At 34.1% G+C, this 17,048-nt stretch overlaps 1 protein-coding gene across 1 annotated transcript; it reads left to right on the forward strand.

Moving 5' to 3' along the window:
* Window positions 1–252: 252 nt before the first annotated feature.
* erap2 (endoplasmic reticulum aminopeptidase 2) lies at window positions 253–15,709 on the forward strand. Its single transcript, XM_051111084.1, has 19 exons — window positions 253–414; window positions 3,486–4,068; window positions 4,175–4,313; window positions 5,888–6,022; window positions 6,166–6,286; window positions 6,397–6,551; window positions 6,666–6,779; window positions 7,853–7,984; window positions 8,078–8,209; window positions 8,304–8,372; window positions 8,545–8,720; window positions 10,898–10,977; window positions 11,616–11,799; window positions 11,957–12,113; window positions 12,316–12,500; window positions 12,617–12,778; window positions 14,626–14,766; window positions 14,874–14,955; window positions 15,043–15,709. The coding sequence occupies exons 2-19, from the start codon at window positions 3,575–3,577 to the stop codon at window positions 15,187–15,189; spliced, it is 2,805 nt and encodes a 934-aa protein (XP_050967041.1). The 5' UTR covers window positions 253–414; window positions 3,486–3,574; the 3' UTR covers window positions 15,190–15,709.
* The last annotated feature ends 1,339 nt before the right edge of the window (window positions 15,710–17,048 follow it).

Raw genomic sequence — 17,048 nt, forward strand, 5'->3', positions numbered from 1 at the left:
TAAACTGAAATATTTTGGCAAGTTCAAAAACAACAGTGACAACAATAACAACACTGTAATGTGGTTGAACTGAAAAGCCATAATTATTTGTTGGCCAGTGGTTGTTTTTGTCTATATATCCTATCATATAACAGTCAAAATAACAAAGAACATTCATTGTTTTTGCTTTGTCACAGTACATGCCATATGGCATGTTTACTACTCGGACATGACCTGGCTGTTTGTACGTGTTGATGGCTGTAGGTCATTCCTCTCTGTCCGGTGGCTCGAGCCCCACTGTGTTGTCATTTGAATACAGAGACACGACCAGACAGCACATGCTCGACAGCTACTGCTGCAAACCAGGAAACTGTGGGCAGGACAAATAAAAGAGAAAATGAAAGCAGCCGACAGAATGATCCAGCTGAAATTCAGGTAAAGACACAACACCGAACAGTTCAAATGAGTGTGTTCTTCAATAATGTTGTTAGTAGATACGTGTCCTACTTCACAGAGACCACATTGTAGTGACACAAACGCATGCCAGAATAGAGCTAAAGAGCTCGTACTGTATCACAACAGATGTCAGTGCATTAACATGAACAGGCTCGCATTACAGAGTGAGGTCGACAGAGAACGTACAGCACTGCTCTGTGTTGCCATGTGTGTTATTTTAAGAACACTTGATTATTGTCCTTCGTTTTAATTAGCATTTTCATCATTCTAATATGGGCTACAGTGTGTACAGTGCTTTGTCAATGACATGTGCTCAGTGTGAAATGGAAAGTAAAGTTAAAATGTAGGTCATTCTTTAGTGAGAGTGGCAAATGAGAGGCAGAATTCGTAAATGTTTTTTAAAATATTAATGCATTTTAATTCAGTTTAATATGTTTTAGATTTAGTAAAACGAGAGTTTATGGATATTTAGATTCTTAATTTTAGTCAAATACTGGTGTTTATGCCTATTAGCAATGGTGCAAACTACTAGCACAAATGCAGACTTTTCCAAAATGAAGGCTGCCGTAGTTGGACATTTTGGAAATATTATGCTGTATTAACATTATTAACATTTAAATGTATATATAAGTTATACAGATTCTACAGATTCTAATAAAATGGGACACATGAAGTCAGGAATTTATGAAAATGAATCAGGCAGACTGAACTGACCATGTGCCCCACTATAGAAGCTTGGTTCTGCCACAGGATGAAAAAAATAAAAAAGGTTATTGTAACTTTTTATCTCACAGTTCAGACAGAAGAGTTTGATTTGCAACATAAAAAGTCCCAATTATCGCAGTGGCAGACACAACAACAAAAAAAAAAAAAAAATTGAGATGAAAAAAAGACAGAATTGCGAGCTGTGAATTCAGAATTCAGAGTTTATATCATAGGCGAAGTGTGTGGCCTTCCCCTGGCCATGGGGATTTGGCATAAAAATGCCACCAAATTGGACAAAAAATGCCCCTGCACAATTAAATTAAATCTATTATGTCTGTTAACAAAGTAAAAAAATTAATGGAAAGTGTCAATTGCAGCATTAAATTAAGGCTACACTCTAAAACACATAACTTTTGCTACATTTATGCTTGTCGTTTACAATACTCCACCGTTTTCAACCCTCCAAAACAGAGACTGTTGACCCTGTTTTAGTTTGAAAACTAGGGTTGCGTTTCAGTGTAAACGGACCAAAAACTTTTGAAAACGATAATGTGGCTGCCCACATTCGCTCTGCGTATCCTTGATTACCCTGAAAACAATAACATCATGCTTATTATGAATGGTCATGTGACATGCATTTTCAGTTGTGTAGTGTGTAAACTACATGTATATTTACACTAGTGTAAACAGGTCCTAAAATCTGCTCATATTGCACCCTATTTCTTGTAACTCGTTTTTACAGAGTTGTGCATTATAACCACACCATTCCGTTGACCTTAGGAATGCAATGGCCAATGATAGGCATTCAAATGAGTCATCGCTGAAACTCCGGCTATGTTTACACCAGTGTTTTCTAATTTTAAAACGCATAACATTTGCTACGGTAACACATGCCATTTACACTACTCCGGCGTTTTTGGCCCTCGAAAACTGAGACTTTTAAAAACGCTGCAGACCCAGTTTTAGGCTACGTTTACACTATAGTGTCTTTTCGTTTTAAAATGCATAGCTTATAGGGTTACGCCTATTGTTTACACTACTCTGGCGTTTTTGACCCTTGAAAACGAAGACTTTCGAAAAAGTCGCAAACCCTGTTTTTGTTTGAAAACTCTGGGGTTGCATTTTAGTGTAAACAGACCAAAACAGAGACTTTTGAAAACGATGGCATGTGTGCCCACATTCACTCTGTGTCCTGGACAACCATGTACTGTACACGTTTTTCCTAAACACGGAAGTCACAACTGACTCTTAACTGGAAGGATGCTTTGCATTTCCAGTCTCCAGTGTTTGTAGTCAAATTAGCGTATATTCGAGTTGATAATCTAATGTTAAACCTATTCAAATGTTTTTAAAAGCACACGGCTCTATAGCGCCATAACTTTGCAATGTCGCAATGACTGTCATTTGTCAGTGCCTCAGTCATCGTTTACTCAGGAAAAAGGTCTATAATATGTATATAATTTATTCGCTGTTTAAATACCCTGGTGAAAAAAACAGCATATGCTGGTAGGTATGTTTTGATGCTGGTTTAAGCTGGTCCTTTGCTGGTTTATGCTGGTCATGTTGCTGGTCAAGGACCAGCTTAAACAGTGAAGGACCAGCTTAAACCAGCATCAAAACCTACCTACCAGCATATGCTGGTTTTTTCACCAGGGTAACTGTGGAAATGAAAACGTTGTAATTAGCAATTTACAAATGTTCTAATATACTGTGATCACGTTAAATACAAATTCCTAAATTCCAGTCCTAAAAAATTTTATTAGCCTACATAACACCCATATCTGGTACTTTTCTTAAAATGATGGGTTTACGATGTCTGTAGGTTGCTTTTAGCCTTACCCTGGAGTTTGTTCACCCTCTGCCTTTGTTGTAGGCTGATATCCATTTTTGTAACACCACAGACATAAAGTTGGGGGACACAATGTTTTCTTTAAATATAAGTTGTGCTTTTTAAAATGAATTAGTTTAAGGAAAATCTATATTACCAACTTAACCACGTTGGTAATATATCCCATATGTTATATATCCCAGTATACCTCTTTTATGTATGGTGGGAATATTCTAATTTTTCTTAAACATTAAATCCCTCAAACTCAAATATGTATTTTAAAAAAATGTGACGGTGCACAAATTGTTTTCACCTATAGAATACAAATATGCAGACAATTTGCGATGAATTGGTATTTTAAGTTTATTTCAACTGTTGCAAAGAAGCTAGGACACGACTTGCCACCACAAATGAAGAAGAACCAATATACAGTGATTCATTGGTATTAAGTGCAGTAAAAACAAAGAATACTTCAATTATTTAAACACTAGCGTCAACTTTGCTTTTCTCTCCACAGGATACAGTGAAATTTCAGTTACAATTTCCAGCCGTTCTGAAATGCGAAAGTGATCACCATCAAAATCAGCAATACCAAAATCATTCACTATGCATCTCTTACTTGTAATCCTGCTCGTTCTGGAGTTACGGTCTGGTGTCCAGTCTTCTGACAGCAATAGTCCTGCTGGTGATAACCTGGCCACAAACGGACTTCCTTTTCCATGGAGTAAAGTGCGCCTGCCGAACTACATAGTGCCTGTTCATTATCATCTGCTTATTCATCCCAATCTCACCACCCTGAGGTTCAATGGCTCTGTGAAGATCGAAATCGATGTCAAAAACAACACCAACTGGGTGGTGCTACACAGCAAGAACCTCAAGATCTTCACCGCCACTGTTCTGGATGAGCGCGAGGCCCATCTGTCAGATAAAGTGCTCTCTGTACTGGAATATCCTGCACATGAACAGATCGCCATCTTCTCCCCAAAGATTCTCACCTCTGGGGAAAAATACTTCCTGTATTTGGAATTCGGTGCACCATTAAGTGACGGCTTCTATGGATTTTATAAGAGTACATATAAGACGAAAGCAGGAGAGACAAGGTATAGTAAAAATTGTTGAAATATAACATTACATAAATCATATGTGCAAAAACATATTATTTGCAAATAATTTCGAAATAATCAAACTGAATTTTCTCCCCTAAAGGGTTCTGGCATCCACCCATTTTGAGCCCACATCTGCCCGAATGGCACTGCCATGTTTTGATGAGCCCATTTTCAAAGCTAATTACAGCGTCAGAATAAGAAGAGGCCCATCACATATAGCTTTGTCCAACATGCCATTAGTAAGCTCTCTCTCTTTATTAATGTACAGACAATGTAAGACAACTTTATTTTGACTGAAAAAAAAAAAAAACTACAAATCATAAAAGTTGGAATAACATTTTGAAATTCTGAAAATATATTTGTAATTTTTTTATGTACTTTATAAATATATAGGCACATTTGTAGAATCATCATTTACTTCAAAATGATGATGATGATGATGATGATTAATCATGTATACACTGGAAAACTATATCGCTTATAAACAATTTGGAAAAATATATTGAACAATAAAATGGGATAAATTATAAAAATGGAATAGACTGACATTTTGAAAATTGTTATCTTATTTTTGTCTACTGTATCAGTACATAGCTCCATTTGTAGCATCAAAATGACTTCAAAATTAATAATAATAATAATGATAATGATAACAATAATTGGTAAACCATTTGAAATGAAAAAAAAATATATCACCTGCAAACACTTTTGAAAAATATACTGAGCAAATATATATAAAATGGGACAACAGTTCAAAATGTAATTTTTTGTCAACTCATCATCAATTATACATTGGAAAACTATATCACCTGTACACAATTTGGAAAAATATCTTGAAGAAATATTTATAAAATGGGATAACAATTTGACATTTTGAAAATTCTTGTCTTATTTTTATCTGCTGTATTAATATAGAGCTCCATTTTTAGAATCAAAATGACTCCAAAATAAGTAATGTAAAATGTAAACCATTTGAAATGAAAAAAATATTTGTATAATCAAAATTACTGTAAAATTGTTATTATTATTATTAACAACAACAACAACAACAACAACAACAATAATAATAATAATAATTTGTAAAATTATATATAAAATATATCACCTGTAAACAATTTGGAAAAATATATTGAACAAATATATAAAAGATGAAACAACAGTTTGAAATTATGACAATTTTTGTCTTATATTTTTACCTATGTAGTCACATTTGTGTAATCAAAATTACTTCAAAATTATTATTATTATAAGTTAATAATAATAATAATAGTAATTTGTGAACCATTTGAAATGAAAAACTATATCACCTGTAAGCAATTTGAAAAAATATATTGAATTAATGTATTAAAGATAGGGCAACAGTTTTTTTAAATCTTATATCTTTATCTTTTTTTTTTTTTTTTTTTTTTTTTTTTTAGATAGGGCAACAGAATTTTTTATCTTATTTTTTTATATACTGTATTAGTGTATAGTCCCATTTGTATAATTAAAATTACTTCAAAATTAATAATAATAATAATAATAATAATTTGTAAACCATTTGAAATGAAAATTACATCACCTGTAAACAATTTGAAACATTTTATATTTTTTTATCTACTGTATTCATTTATGGTCCCATTTGTATAATTACTTCTTCTTCCTATTCTTAATTATCAACAACAACAGCAACAACAATAATAATAGTAACAATAATAGTTGTTAATTACAGTATTTGATTGTTTTTATATAAAATCATTTTGAAAAATTATTTAGCAATTACATAAAATGTGGCCTGTCATTTTAAAATTTTGAAAATATCCTTATTTTTTAGGAACAAACTGTGGAAATTGGCAACGGCCTGTTTGAAGACCAGTTTGAAGTGAGTGTAAAGATGAGCTCATATCTCCTGGCCTTCATTGTCTGTGACTTCAGATCTGTTAGTGGGATGACTGCAACCGGAATTAATGTGAGTAACTAGGGCTTAGAATGAGCTAAACATGAAGCAGAAACATGTGCACGCAACAGCTTTTTTTTGCTTGTATGAAGTTTTCATCAGGCTCTCGGGTGAGAAATGCAACTTGAATGAGCTATTTTTTTCTTCTCCCAAAGATTTCTATTTATGCAGTTCCAGAGAAATGGCATCAGACGCACTATGCTCTCGAGGCTGCATTGAGGCTTTTGGAGTTTTATGAACAATATTTCAACATACTTTATCCGCTGCCAAAAATGGGTGAGTACATCTTGTATGTTCCTTACCTTCCCTTAGAGTGTTTCAATGCATAAGTCATATGATGTGCCTCTGGATGTTTACACTGTTGTTTATTTTATGATGTGTTTCAGATCTGATAGCGATTCCAGATTTCCAGTCAGGCGCTATGGAGAACTGGGGTTTGACTACATATAGAGAGACGTCTCTTCTGTACGACCCCGACATCTCATCAGCCTCCGATAAGCTCTGGGTTACCTTAGTGATAGGACATGAGCTGGCCCATCAGGTTAATTATAAAACACATTCTTAACCTCATCTGTTATTAGATAAACCAATGAATTTGTATAGTGCTGTTAAATGTAAGTGACTTTACCACTGTTTTATTTTTTATTTTTCCCAGTGGTTTGGAAACCTGGTGACGATGGAGTGGTGGAATGACATATGGCTGAATGAAGGCTTTGCCCGATACATGGAATTTGTCTCACTTGAGGCAGTATATCCAGAGCTTAAAGTTGTATGTTCAAGCTTCACACATCTCTCTGTCGCTCTCAATGGAAGCTGTGTAATGTACATTATCGTAAACCCTGAAGGGTGATCAAGACCCACATATATCATCATGAAAGGGCTTATTTTGAAATAACGACCATCTGAATGTACATTAGACCTTATTACATGCAGGGATATTATAGTTAAGTTAAAAAAAAATACTCATCATTACTTGAATTAAAATAAACTTTACCTGAATTAAAATAAAATATAAAAAATTATATATATTTTAGCCATTTTCATTTCATTTAACTTGATGTAAACTGAAATATAAATGAATAAAAACTATATAGACATTCAAAAAAGCTAATAAAGTGATAAATCACACAAAAATACTAAAACATAAACTAACATGAAAATATAAAAATAAAAATTCTAAATATTTTTTAGTAGTATTTCAGTAATACTAAAATAACAATGATTTAAATCTCACAAAAAAAAAAAATACACACATAAGAAATAATTATTACATTTTTTTAACTATAATATTTTACAATTATTTCAATCAAGATGGAGTCTTTTTCTGCTTTTTGATACAAGACATTTTTAAGTAGCGCTGGTTTCAAGTATGCTGATTGTATACAGCATTGCTATAGATGACAGCAGATAATATCAGGTTGATGCAACTAGTCAAAGTGAATTTAGTCAAAAAATAAATAATTTTAAAATGTATTAAAATAAATAAAATAAAATAAAATAATAAAATAATAAAATAAAATAAAATAAAATAAAATAAAATGAATAAAATAAAATAAAATAAAATAAAATGAATAAAATAAAATAAAATAAAATAAAATAAAATAAAATATATTCAAAGAAAAACTTCAAGAAATATTCAAGAAAACTTCGAATTTCTACTGTTCAAAACTGTTTCAAAATGTTACTGTTTTTGCTGTACATGGGATTAAATAAATGAAGGCTTGGTGAGCAGAAGAGACTTTGAAAAAACATTAAAATCTTACTGTTCAAAAACTTTTCACTGGTAATTACATAAACAAATTGGTTTTGAATGAGTCTTGCATGCTTTCTTTTGCATGGTAGGAGGACCACTTCCTGGACACCTGTTTCGGAGCTATTGGACGGGATTCTCTAAATTCTTCCAGGCCAATTTCCAGTTTAGCTGAGAACCCTACTCAGATAAAGGAAATGTTTGATACCGTGTCATATGATAAGGTGAGAAACCACTTCAGCAGTGTTAAAACATGGTCAGCATTTTTAATTATTTTGTTTAATCGTATTCATCTAATTTATTACTGAATATTTTAGGGAGCATGTATTCTCCATATGCTGAGGAATTTCTTGACAAATGAGGGATTTCAGAGCGGCATAATTCGCTACCTTCGGAGGTTCAGGTACAGCAATGCCAGAAATGAAGACCTATGGGACAGCCTTATTAAAGTAATTCACTTTTTTATCCACTGAATTTATTCTGTCATTTATATTTCAGCATCAAAGCAAAAACTCACACTCTCACTTCACTCTCTCTGTACAGACGTGTTCAGAGGAGGATTTTACAACAGGAGAATACTGTTACAGCAGTACACAAGCCACTAAAAATGCGGTAAAGATGTCACATCATGAATAAAATACTACATTTTTGCTATTTATAATTCACAGCACTCCATCAACAGAGAATGCAGAACATCAGTGACATCCTTTAAAATGTGTTCTTGCACCTTGAAGGTGATACTTAACATTCTGAATGACTCCTTGTGTAACTCTTTGCATTGTAGTATCGTTTTGCTGGGGAGCATATAGATCTGAAGAAAATGATGTATACGTGGACTCTACAAAAGGGTATACCTCTGGTCACGGTGAAGCGGCAAGGAAGGAAACTTTATATTGGGCAAGAGCGCTTCTTAAAGATAGTCCTGCCTAATGATCCCTCATGGAATTCACTTCAAGAAGGGTAAAACAAAAAAAAAAACTCATGGGTTCATTGTTTGATTCTGTTGATCTTTGCCTTTTATGTTATATAGTTATAACACAATTTTAAAGGGATAGTTTACCCAAAAATTCTCTCGTTATTTACTTACCCTCATATCGTTCCAAACCTGTAAGCCAATCATTCATCTTCAGAACACAAATTAAGATATTTTTGGTAAAAAGAGCTTTCTGAACCTGCATAGACAGCAACACATCTTCAAGAGGACATTGTTAAAATAGCTATGAAAAGACTTTTTGTACGCAATTTTTTGCATACTTACTTGAACCAGAATATACAGACGATGAACTAAGACAGAACACTGGCTCCTGCATCAGCAGCACCACACATGTGTTGCGGTAATCTTGTGAACACATGTCAAAGACTGACACGGAGGAGAAGAAATTGTTGAAAAAAGTTGTTTTTGTTTTATTTGTGCACAAAAAGTATTCTCATAAATGCGGTTGTTAAAATAGGGTCTTATCTAGCAAAATTGGTTATTTTTAAAAATAATACAATTTATATTGTATATAATGTCAAACACTGGTCTTGTCTTAATCTGCCCACTGTTTTTGTTCTGGTTCATGAAGTTAGATAGAAAAACACCATGTTCACCCTGCTTCAAAATCATCCTATATTGCTGCATTTGTTAAGGGTGTTTGATCTTCTTTGCACAAAGACTGAGACTTGAAGTTGAGGGAGAAAACACTGTTGGAGTTTTTTGAGAAGAAATTGTTGAGCCAGAAAAAAGTTATTTTTGTTTTAGCATTTGTGATTAAAAAGTATTTAAATTGTATTATCTTCATAAAATAACCGATCTGATTGAGCCACTGATGTCACATTGACTATTGTATTTGGGTTCACAGCAGCAGATTTAATCTGCATTTTGGAAGTTCAAAATCGGGGCATTTAGCAGTCCATTATATGGAGAAAAATGCTGAAAACAAGGGGGTGAGTGCATTATGTGTGAATCTTTGTTTTGGAAGTGGACTTCTCCTTTACGGGTATGACAGTACAGTTAAATGCAACCCTATTCTATTTTCAAACTTTCTTTCAGGAACACTCGGAACGCTGTGTCAACAGAACAGGACTGAACAACTAGTTATCTGTCAGGTCATTCAGTGCAAGAGAGCCGCTCTGCTGCACAAATGTGCATCTACCGTGTGCTGCATGGTTTCATTTGTGGTTTGGGTAACTTACAGTGACGGAAAAATGAGCTGCGTGTCATCTGAAAGTTTTATATTCAGTCTCCACTGGGGGCGGAGCCACTCCCTCCTGTCAGTTTTGTGTTCTGTGTGTGGCTCAAATGCTCCGCTCTCCACCCAAATATAAAAGCTGCTGTCGGTTAATGATGATTTGATGAATGAACTCTGGTCATTTCGAGACTCACACCTGTAATGCCACGTTCACACTGTCAGTTTTTGGGATTGGCAACCACATTTACTTACAGGTGTGAGTCTTGAAATGTCCCATTCACACAGCAGCTTATAGTCGATTTTCGAATATTGTCTGTATGAACATGCAACGGGAGTCAAGCCTGTATTCCTTACGAGTAATTATAGTGACAGAGACCAAAACAATATATGGCGATGTCTGTAAAACTGAAAAGTATAACCACTGTCTGACGTGACAAGAGTACAATCGAGCCACGAGTTCATCCATCAAATCATCATTAACCGACAGCTGCTTTTAAATTTTATTTGCGCGCAGAAAAAAACTACGGAAAATAGTTGTTCAGTCCTGTTCCGGTCACACAGGACATGTGTTCCAAGAATGCAGTTGTGAGTCCTGAAAATTTACGGTTATAGAATTCAATTGTCACACCCATAAATAACTGTACTGTGTGTGAACGTAACCGTATTAAGGACTCAAATACAGTACTGACAACCGTATTCTGCTGCTATGTGAACGTGGCCTAAATACAGTTGTCAATCCCAAAGTGGTAGTTGCGTTGCTGTCCATGCAGGGTCAGAAAGCTCTGGGATTTCATCAAAAATATCTTAATTTATGTTCTGAAGATGCAGGTTTTTTATGTTTGGAATGACATGAGGGTAAGTAATTAATTACAGAATTTATATTTTTGGGTGAAGCTAACCCTTTAAAGGCAGTAAAATATGATTAATATGACTCTTCATGAAAGAAATAAAAATTATTTTCCATAGCTACCTATGGCACATCCCTCTGACGTATAAAACAAGCCACTCTGACCTTGAGATCAAGCACATATTGACCACAAAATCAGGTAAGATTTTTTATTCAGTTTACATATTGAATGTGTATGGGTCTATATTTCAGTAATGCAAAACATAAAAACCTCAAAAGCAAGTCAAAAAAGCAAGTCTAAAGTCTTATTACAAAAATGTGAATTATAATATGTTGGTTTTAAATGCATGTTTAAATGTTGTTAGGAGAACAGGTTTTAGAAATGTCCCAAAACAATAGTTTTATATTTTTGTATGTTACCTTTTACCTTTCACTCTTTCACTAATATTTTGAATTAGCTTTTATTTTTTTTATATATATTTTTTTTCTATTTCATTTTTAGTAATTTTGTTATGTGTTTTTGTCATTTTATTTTGTCTTTTATTTATTTATTTATTTTCCAGTCAGTAATTTTAGTGGTTGCCAAAGCATCATTTCTTATTTTTGTGAATTTTTCATCTAGCATTTTTATTTTATTTTATTTTATTTCAGCTTTGTAGTAACAAAAATGTTTCTAATAGCTTTAGTTTGATTTTTTGTTTATAATAACAACCCCCATTATAGTGTAAAAATAAAAGTTTTTAAGCTTTCTTCCAGGGAATATTTACTGGTTTAGAGAATGTACCAAACCAACACATGTACAGTATATTACTTTATATACCAATCTCTCAAACTCAGATGTGTTGACACTGGATGAGGAAGTTGACTGGGTGAAGCTCAACACTGACATGAATGGATATTACATTGTCCATTATGATGAGGAGGGCTGGAACGCCCTGACGGAGCTGCTGAGAGTAAACCACACTGCTCTGAGTTTTAAGGACAGAGCCAGCCTCATTCATAACGCCTTCCAGCTGGTCACGTGAGTTCATGTGCAGTCCATTTCTCTCATCAACACAACTGATATCATAAAGCAAGTCTCAGCTCACAGGGAAAACAGGAAATTCTGTATTAAGCAGCAAAATGAGCATAACTGTATTATTCCATGAGCTCATTCTTTTTTGTTTTGTATTTTCCAGTGCTGGACGACTGTCACTAGACAGAGCTTTAGATTTGATCGGCTACTTGAAGTCTGAGATGCACAATGTTCCTCTCCTGCAAGGACTTGGCTATCTACAATCATTCTACAAGCTGATAGAGAAGAGAAACGTAGCTGACGTTACTCATAATCTGAAGGTATGACACAAACATTTCCTGGAGTCTAATCGAATTTACTGTCCTCATTCCTCCACATATCCGTCAAAGAGTCTTTCATTTCAGTAAGGCTGCTTGCAGACCCACCCGTTGAGTTCACATGAGATCCTCTGAGACTTCTTGGCTGAGTTTATTTCATCTTGTATGTGAGCATACCCACTTTATGTCTGGTTTTGTCCTGCAGACCTACATCTTGCAGTATTTCAGAGATGTGATTGACAAGCAGTCATGGAGCGATGATGGGACGGTCTCAGACCGGAGACTGCGTGAAGAGGTTCTTTCCCTTGCATGTGATTTTGATTACCCACCTTGTTTGGGAAAAGCAAAGCAGCTCTATAATAGCTGGGTGGAATCCAATGGTGCAATCAGGTGACTTAGCAACACAGTATTTGTTTCTGCAATAACACAATGTACATTTTTAGCATTTTAAATGATCATGGTAGTAGATTTCTTAACAGCTGACTAGTGCTTTACAAAATATACAGCTTACCCACTGATGTGTCTGAGACGGTTTACATGGTTGGAGCTCAGGATGACAACGGCTGGGCCTACCTTCTGGAAAAGTATGGTGTGTCCATGTGTGAGACAGAGAAGAGAAAATTTCTCTCTGCTTTAACAAGCAGCAAGGACTCTGAAAAACTATCTAGGTACATTGTTATCAACATTTTAAAAGACAACTGTTTTCAGCACTAAAAATAATAAGAAATGTTTAAGCAGTAAATTAGCATATTAGAATAATTTCTGAAGGATCATGTGACACTGAAGAAGTTACATTTGAACATATATCAAAATGGAAAATAGTTTTATTTTCTAATAATGTTTGATCATGTTTTGTGAATTGTTTTACTCTATTTTACTGTTTTTATACATGCAGCCGTGGTGAGCGTAAGAGACTTCTTTCAAGAACATTACAAAATCAGAATTTATATATATATTTATACAGTGCACAGCATAAATGAGTACAGCCCCTCTTTAATAAACACAATAGATGTATTTTCCTAATCATCACTAATATAAATCATGGAAAGATGGCAAAATTAAAAAAGTATTAAACATATACTTAATAAAAAAAAAAAGACAATATTTTCTGTAAGATAAGTAAATTAGCCAATTTTGTTTAAATGAAGGATTGCAGGAATAAGTACACCCTAGATTTAATTCAGCAAATGCCCTGGTCTTTAATAGGGAGTTTTGCTCAGCTCATCTCTACAGAATTCCCCACAGCTGCTCAAGAGTGTTAAGACTGAGTGAAATACATGTCCACTGAAGCATTTTCACTCTGGGAGAATGAATATCTTCGCTGTCATGTTGAAAAATTGCCCAACAATGCAGCGAATGAGGGGAGGGTAGCATCTTCAGTTTCAGTTTCAACTCCCTCACACCTTCAGCACTCACACATCCCAATATAAAAGCTTTACTACTACTGAACGTCACTGTGGGTACCAGGCACTTCTCACTGTACTCCTCCTCTAGCAACACCAGAACATTTTGGATGTTTCTGGATCCGAAATGATTGACTTAGTCTTGAGAACAGAGTATGGATTCCCAGAAGTCTAGATTTTGTAAATCTGGGCCTTGGAAGAGGTTAAATGAGTTTATTGTGCTTTGGCTACAGTAGGTAATTCTAGTAGCGACAACAATCATGCATGTCACTTCTGCAGGCTGTGTCGTACTCTGTGAGATAAAGTGTCACTCTTTTCGTAGCTTTTGCCGGCTCTGAGACACTTGTATGGTATTTCTCCTGTCTTTTTCTAGCAAAAAATTCACTCATCATTAAATGAAAACTTAAAGTGAAGACCTGATTATTTCAGGAGCCTTGTCACAAGTCCATTGTTTTTGAATGTCGGTGCTACTTCTGCTATATTTTCACACTTAAAACAATAATTTGGTATTCATCTTGTACTCCTCTTTATGCTAAGAAATAAGTCACCTGGCAGTTTTCTCCTAAGTGGTTTCATTGTTGACAGTATTATTTCTGAGTATGATTCAAAAGTCTTTAAAAGTTTTGGTTCAATATACCTACCTGCTGATAAAAAATAGCCTGAAATATACACTTTTTTTTTTTTTTTTTTTTTTTTTTGTAATTTAGTAACTTTCAGGAGGGTGTACTCATTTTTGCAACACAACATTTATCACTTTGATAAGAAAATCTTATTTTGCTGAATAATTTTGACATTCTTCTTCGGTGATTGATCAATCAGGCTTGTAGGAACATTATACCTCCAAAGAACACTAACATGTCATCTAAGTAAAGAGTAATTGCTTAATTTGCTAAGTTCTAGAGGGGGTGTACTCACTTATGCTGTGCACTAGATAGATAGATAGATAGATAGATAGATAGATAGATAGATGAAATACACAGAAATACACAGCTACATATAAACATGCAATGCTTGATTTAAGGCTTTCTTTACTGGGGGTTGCAAATTTAAATCATAATGAATAATGAAGTTAACATTATGCAATGCCTTGTATATCTCCATTTTTCCTATAGATTATTACAGCTGGGAATGGATGGAACTCTAATAAAAACACAGGATTTATCCAGTCTTATATACATGGTGGCCAGAAATCCAGTGGGGCATTTTCTAGCATGGGATTTTGTGAAGAAACATTGGAATGAACTAGTAGAAAAGTAGGTGCAATCCACTGCCTTTTATTTTGCTTTTTAAGGTTAATGTAACACAAGCTGTGCTATGTTCATTACCATGAATATAAGATACTTATGTCTCACTATCAAAGGTTTCCACTGGGATCTTTTGGAATCAGAGAAATAATTGTTGGCACTGTAACTCAGTTCTCATCCACTGAGGAACTAAAAGAGGTGGGTTGTTTATTTGTTGTTTAGAGGAAATGATCATCTATGTTTTGAATGGTTCATTTACAGTGCTTTTTGGTCTTTTTTATTAAGGTGGAGGATTTCTTCAAGTCCATTACAGAGCAGGTATCTCAGATGCGTATCATACAGGTGGCCACAGAAAACGTGGAGAAGAACATTATGTGGCTCTCAAGGAATCTAGATACCATGAGGACTTGGTTGCAGCAAAGACTCAACTAAAATATAAAAAGAAGACCAACATTTCAGCCTAGCATTATACTAGTTTTTACTAGTATACAATGTTATTTGGTTTATTAATCAGTATCAGGATCAGCTCAGAAACACTTTTCTACTGTTGGCATTTTTAGATAGTGTTTTAATTATTTTGGGTAACAGCGCATATAATGCATGATGTGTTTGCTTTTTTGGTTTACTTAGATAAAGAGGTATAGAAACAGCTAGGCTGTTTCAAACCTCTAATGGTTTTGTCTTGGTGTTTTTCTTTGCCTCTGTTTGGTCTCTTGACAGCTGTGCCACATTTTCTAACTAATGTTAATAGGACTCCGACTATTAATTAGTGGCACAAAGTCATACTTGAAGCTGCTGAACATTAATGCACTGAATAAGGTTTGGAATAGAAAAAAAAATAAAAGGTTTTATACAAGCGATGTTGCGACTGAGTCTAGCCTAAAAACAAAAATGTGTTTTTATGAAACATGACAATGACAGAAAATGGATTAAAATAAAGTATGAACATGAACATTTGAACATATGTTAAAAGGACAGTGCTTTCAGTTTTTTTATCTACTGATATCACATTTTGGACATTTATCACCTTTTCCTTCACTAGTGTTGTTTGTTACTGCAAAGCAAGTATCAGCAAAAATGATTAGATAATATATTTGAACCAGTGAGTAATTTGGAATTAACTGAAACAGTTTAACTATCATTCACCTACCTGCAGAACACATCACAATTAGTTTCATTAGATTTGCTTTCAGATTGGCCTTGTTTGCTTTGTTATCTGTCATGCTCAAAACACTGTTTAACACTGGTTAAATATCAAAAGTTATCCACCTTATTTTTCACATAAGAGCTGGCGCATACAATCATTTTTAGCTGTACAAAACAGCTCGTTCTGCTGCTTGATGTTGCAAATTGCTGTGTCCTACTATATTATTTTTATGTATTGTCTTAATTATGAGCACACTGATTTGTTTAGCAAACACTTTTACCATTTACTGCACATTGTTATTCTTTTCATACAGCATTTGCGGCTAATTAACTGGAAGTTTAACCCATACACTGTAAAAAATAAAAAACACAATTTGTTGAGTCAGCTTAAAATAATTTGTTACCCTGCTGCCTTAAAATTTTAAGTTCAGTCAACTCAAATAAGTTTAGTCAACTTGAAATGTTAAGTTGTACTAAGTAACTTCTTAGATATTTGTGTTTGCTAAACTTAACAGACGGGTAAGTAACCCAGCTGCCTTAAAATTTTAAATTGAATCAACTCAAATATCTAAGTTGTCACTTAGTATAACTTAACATTTCAAGATGAATAAACTTTTTTTTGAGTTGACTGAACTTAAAATTTTAAGGCAGCCAGGTTACAAACTATTTTAAGTTGACTCAACAAATTGTTTTTTACAGTGCTTAAGCTTAGGGTTCTTAAAGATTAAGAATAAGATGGATATGATGCAAACATTAATAGACGGAAAAAGAAATCCAACCATCATAAACCATTATTTTCCCCGTGCTAAACTAATAACAATTGACTATAATATGAATGTTTGATGATGTGTATGCCTGATTATTAATCATATGGGGATAAATTTGTACCCCGAAGTGAGCTAAATCTCACAAAACCTCCTTTTGGGGATGTCCTCATTTGAAATACTTACAGTATTTATAACTAGCTGTATATAAAACAGTCTAATGTCTCCATTTAGATAGCTAAGTAGACCTAAAAATGTGTGTGAGAGAGTTTTACTGTCGCTAGGAGTCAGTATTGCTTTACTTCAGTTCACAATACACTCAAACTAGCAGCAATATAGCTGCTTACATTGTAAAAATATAAAGTCATTACAACCCGTATG

This window comes from Labeo rohita, chromosome 5 (genome assembly GCF_022985175.1).
Source record: "Labeo rohita strain BAU-BD-2019 chromosome 5, IGBB_LRoh.1.0, whole genome shotgun sequence".
In the NCBI taxonomy this organism is placed as follows: domain Eukaryota; kingdom Metazoa; phylum Chordata; class Actinopteri; order Cypriniformes; family Cyprinidae; genus Labeo; species Labeo rohita.

What these genes read in the sequence shown, in the direction of transcription:
- erap2 (XM_051111084.1), top strand. Translation starts at nt 3,575, where the DNA reads ATGCATCTCTTACTTGTAATCCTGCTCGTTCTGGAGTTACGGTCTGGT. An exon ending in CTTTGTCCAACATGCCATTA is followed by an intron (nt 4,314 to 5,887) that starts GTAAGCTCTCTC and finishes CTTATTTTTTAG; the next exon opens with GAACAAACTGTGGAAATTGG. An exon ending in GAATCCAATGGTGCAATCAG is followed by an intron (nt 12,501 to 12,616) that starts GTGACTTAGCAA and finishes CAAAATATACAG; the next exon opens with CTTACCCACTGATGTGTCTG.